The 4773-nt window shown below is 38.2% G+C and overlaps 1 protein-coding gene across 1 annotated transcript; it reads right to left on the reverse strand.

Annotated features, from left to right (window-relative positions):
• Positions 1 to 406: 406 nt before the first annotated feature.
• On the reverse strand, positions 407 to 2704 carry LOC149543519 (uncharacterized). Its single transcript, XM_089798309.1, has one exon. The coding sequence runs from the start codon at positions 2057 to 2059 to the stop codon at positions 842 to 844; it is 1218 nt and encodes a 405-aa protein (XP_089654435.1). The 5' UTR covers positions 2060 to 2704; the 3' UTR covers positions 407 to 841.
• Positions 2705 to 4773: the final 2069 nt, after the last annotated feature.

Genomic DNA, 4773 nt, shown 5'->3' on the forward strand with positions numbered 1-4773 from the left:
TACCCCCGTTGCCCATAATGAACTGGCGCCGACTCTGTTGATGCTGCTAGTTACGTCTGATTGGTACATGTGCATTAATTTGCCCAATGTCCTTATGGACACGTAGTTAAAGATATAAAATGAAATTTGACAAAAACATTAAATGTATAATTATCTTCCGTAATTTTCTATATTTTTCAATTTGAAAAATAGAGATTAACCTCAAGAAAATAGTTCTCCACCAATCAAAAAAAAGTTTTTTTACTCTAATAAATGATTTTAAAATAAACAGTCTAAAACTTTGGAAAAATGATACATGCTGCAAAAAATTAATTAGACTGAGGGCGTCAAACAAAAACATTAGTACCCTGCCTTTATATGAGGCAGGGACTAACAAACAAAAACCACACATAAATAGCTATTAATATTAATAGTAATATATGTTCATCAATTGATATTCCTCCAATACATGTTCAATTTGATCCAATTCCCTAAAGATTGAGGATATCCCATGATGAAACTAAAACCACACCCAAATAACTTCCTAATACAACATATTCATCAATTGGTCCTCTTCCCCAATGAATGAGGGCATGAAACCATGATGAGAACAAGCCACATACATATAAGACTTCTGCAGAAACAACTACGGAATGAGGGGTTGCCACGTATCACCAATTACAGAGTTTCAGGACGCCATGTTTTTCTACCTAATGACTTCTCGAGAAATTGTTAATACAAAAGACACCCCCACCAAATCTGCAATTTATTCTCTAAACATAATAATATACTGACACACACCAGTAGCATATTAGCCAAGCTTAACATAGTATTAATGGCCGGAGGGCATTATCCAGAGCAGTTACCACTTATGGACGAAGACGCCATTTTTTCTGAGAGCGTTGAGCAGGAGGAAACAGGCAGCTTCATCATCATCCTCGTCATAATCGCCATGGCTGCACGTCACGAAAAGCTCGTCGACCAGGCAAATTGCTCCGCTTTCCACCAATTCCCTCGCGTAATGAAACCCTAATTTCACAACAATAAAATCCTTCACGCTCAGATTCCTTTTCATCCACACTCCAATTTCACTCTGGTTCAATCTCACCTCTTCCGGTCCGCTGATTTTGGCAGTGGAAGCCGTATAATCCACGCCTACAGCATATATTTTGAATGCCCTGTTTTGCTTCGGGTAAACCCTAGCGAACCAGTCGGTTTTACTGCCCTCGGTGTCGTTAGCCCCAATTTCAACATAAACATGGCGGTTTGAGGCGCTTATGTTGAGAATACTCGGCAAATAAATGGCTTTCTTGTGGCTCTCCGTCAATGGCTCCGCGAATTCGACTGGGCTCCTGTTGAGCTTCAGGGGAGAGCAGTGATGGATGGGGTTTGATTTTGATTCCACGGGAAGCTTGCGCAGTGCGATGACTGAAGAATTCCCTGCCACGGTCACATGAACGACATCAGAATTTCTGAAAAGGGCTGCCGTGGGAGCCAGAGAATGCAGAGGGTTTGAACTCAGGGCCGCTCTCCTGGGCGGCACAACGATAATGGCGACGCCGTTAGGTTTCAAAGTGCGTTCGATCTCCACGGCGAACAGAGCAGGCGCCCGGGCTCGATCCACGGACGCGGATAAAACGAAATCGAAGGATTCATCTGCAAAAGGCAGTTGTTTCAGTTTGCCTTTGCACGACCCGCGATCGATTCCCGTGGCGTCTGGTACGCCATTTTCCCTCAACGCAAGCACGGCGTGAGCGGCATGGCAGCCGACGCAAAGGCCTTTCAGCCCGGGCCGCAGGAGGCCTTGCTTGAACAGATCGCTGTAAATGCCGGAGTAGAATTTTATTTTCGGCCTCAGCGACGGCCAGATCTGTGGCCGCTTGGTAGGGGATTCGATCCCTAGACCTCCCGGGCGGTAGAAGGGTTCGGAGCCGGCAGTTAGGTCACATGGACCAGTGTCCTGGACAATGTAGAGAACCGGCATGAGGGCCAGGATCATTGAAAAGCATATGCTGCGGAACATCAGCCGCTTGCCCAGGGAGCCATACATGAGCTCCAGCTTCGTCAGTTTTACATCCATTCCGCTCTCAATCGAAAAGAAGATGATCAGAAAACAAAGGAGGGACCAGCCCTAGCTCGATAAAACCCTAAGCAGGGGTTTGTGTTTTGCAGGATTTAGATCAAGCAAAAGAAAGAGATTTACCAGCAAGCAGATTCGAACTCTGGATCTACCGTGTGCAAAATCTTGCAGCGGTATGGTTTCCACCCACCATGAGCCTGTGCATATTTTTCATTTCAAACAACAGCTTCATTACATGCTTCGGCATCGTTTCTGCTCGATTTCCCACCATTTTGAATAATGCAAATTCCAATCTTGAGGACTTCATGAATCTATTTCCATTCTAAAGAAGCCATTTTTGGCCTGCAAAACGCCCTTTTCTTTCTGCATTCACAAACCCATTTTCATTCTCGAGCAGTGCAGATCAAAATATATATGAAAAGGCGCAGGCTTGGCGACGGCATTTAACTTCATTAATTGTTTCAACTGGCTAAGAAATCATGGTGGGTCCCGGATTTCTGGACGTGCACTACACAGATTTATACCACAAAATTTGGAATGTATTCCAGCGAGCTGGGAGTACATGTGATGCAATTGTAAGTCGATTTAATTACTAGTGTAATATGTTTGTATTGAAAACGTTAGATTTGAATAATTGTACGTTGCTCTATTATTATTGTGTCAGTGAACTGCAGGCGATTGTCAAATAAATGTGAAGGAGTGCCACGCCCTGTACGTTCCACTGTGAGTAGCATTAATATAAAGCATCTGTTGGATTTTTAAGTTTTTTAATCCATGGAATCGCTTAAGAATTATTCACATTTTCTCAGCTTTTTACGAGTAAATCTACGATACTTGGAATGGACGAATAAAATGACTGCTAAAGGCCAAAGGGACCACGAGTGTAAACTTCATGCACTGAAGGAAAAAAAGAAGTACAAAAGGCGAAAACACGAGTAAGGAAATCAAATTAGAGGATGTGAAAAGCATATTTAGTGCCTGCTTTCTAGTTTTTTGTTTTGGGTTTGGTGGATCTTTCACTTGGTTAGTTTAGTAGGTGGTAATTTTTGTTTAGTTGGTAATCTACTGGTCCACTACCAGCAGAACTTTCTGTAAGGGTCAGCTCCCTTGTTTTGGCTGTTTTATATTTCAAAAACAAATTAGAAGAGGTTTAAAAATTACTTTGTTTTCTAACACATGTCAAAAATATGTTCTTAGTTTGTCTAAATAATGAGTGAAAATTCAAAGCATCTACATAATATCTTACATATTATAGTCAATATGAATAGTGTAGAGTTTAGTACTTGTCTATTGAAATATTATGATAGTAACAAAAAAATTATTTATATTTCATTTTATCTTCCTCTTTTTTCTAATAAGAAAAAACTGAGAGATTTTTTTTTATTTTTTTTTATAAACAAGATTAGTAACAATTTTGACTATTTTGAATTATATTTAAGTCTTAAATTATAAAATTATTTTTTTAACCCACTTCAATTTTACATTGTTCCATTTTTTTTCATTTTTTAGTTTTTAGCATATCCATCCATATTTTTTAGAAGAAAAAATAACATTTTTTCCATTCAAAATGTTCTCTTCCTAAATACTTTTTTTTTTATAGAAATATAAACTCCAACTCATTTTTAATGATTAAAAACTATGTTTATATGGTTTGTGTCTCTAAACAAGATGTTTAAGGTAAGGGGTAGGATAATATGAAATACTCTCTAATACACATTTTAATAAGTTTATATTAACAGGCAAGAGCCTACAACACAATGATAAATTGCGAGTCACTTATGTGGGAGATCTTGGGTACGAGTCTACTCAAGCTTAAAAAATAATAATAATTAATCACAACAAATAATAACAATCAATCTTCGCTTCAGCCTATTACCCATAAAAAAGAAGTAGTTTACATTGACATTGAAAATTAAGAACAAACCTATCTCTAATACAGAATTCAAACCACAACAAGAAATTTGGGAGAGAGCATGGCTTCAATACTATTCCTTGTAATGCCTCACCCCATAATCCTTAGACACGAGGATAAACATGCACTAACATTTTTTTTCTATTAGAGTTAAGTTACAACTTATCAAGTAACCAAGTGCAACCATGAGCATTTAATAATACAAGAAGTGCAAGGAACATGTCTTCACTACATGCCCACATATGCAAGCGAGAGTCTTTTCAACACCTCCAAAGATTTCCAAGCCAATAAACAAATGATCAAGATGAAATGCACATGTCCATGAGTTCATTACTTAAGGGATGAATCACATGCTAGAGTTCATCAATATGAGATACCAATCTAGCCATTCTAATCATGAGGTTCATCAATATGAGTACGATTCCTACCATGGTTAATCCATCCAAGTTCATTTACCATTTTAACCACATAACCAGTGCAAATTATGCATACAATTGATTCTACAATGATAGTAATCTGATTTATTTTGAATGGGGAAGGTACATCTCTTAAAAAGATATCTAAAATTTGACCTTTTTTAACAAGGGTGGAAGTACCCACTATTTACCAAATGATAAATTATGTCAAAATCTTGTACAAGCCAAAATTGGCTCTAATACAAAAAAAATACTAGGTCTTGTATGACTGTGAATTCAAGGTCATAAAAGAAACTACTTTCTTGTACAACAAAATAAATTTGTCATACAAAAAGATGGCTCATACAATAGAGCACTTGTGTTGTACAATTATTTCCTTGACGACC

This window comes from Cupressus sempervirens, chromosome 8, assembly GCF_028749045.1.
Source record: "Cupressus sempervirens isolate cs-2001-9-10 chromosome 8, ASM2874904v1, whole genome shotgun sequence".
In the NCBI taxonomy this organism is placed as follows: domain Eukaryota; kingdom Viridiplantae; phylum Streptophyta; class Pinopsida; order Cupressales; family Cupressaceae; genus Cupressus; species Cupressus sempervirens.

Bases quoted from the DNA above. Each gene is read 5' to 3' on its own strand.
- LOC149543519 (XM_089798309.1), bottom strand. From the start codon at position 2,059: ATGGATGTAAAACTGACGAAGCTGGAGCTCATGTATGGCTCCCTGGGC.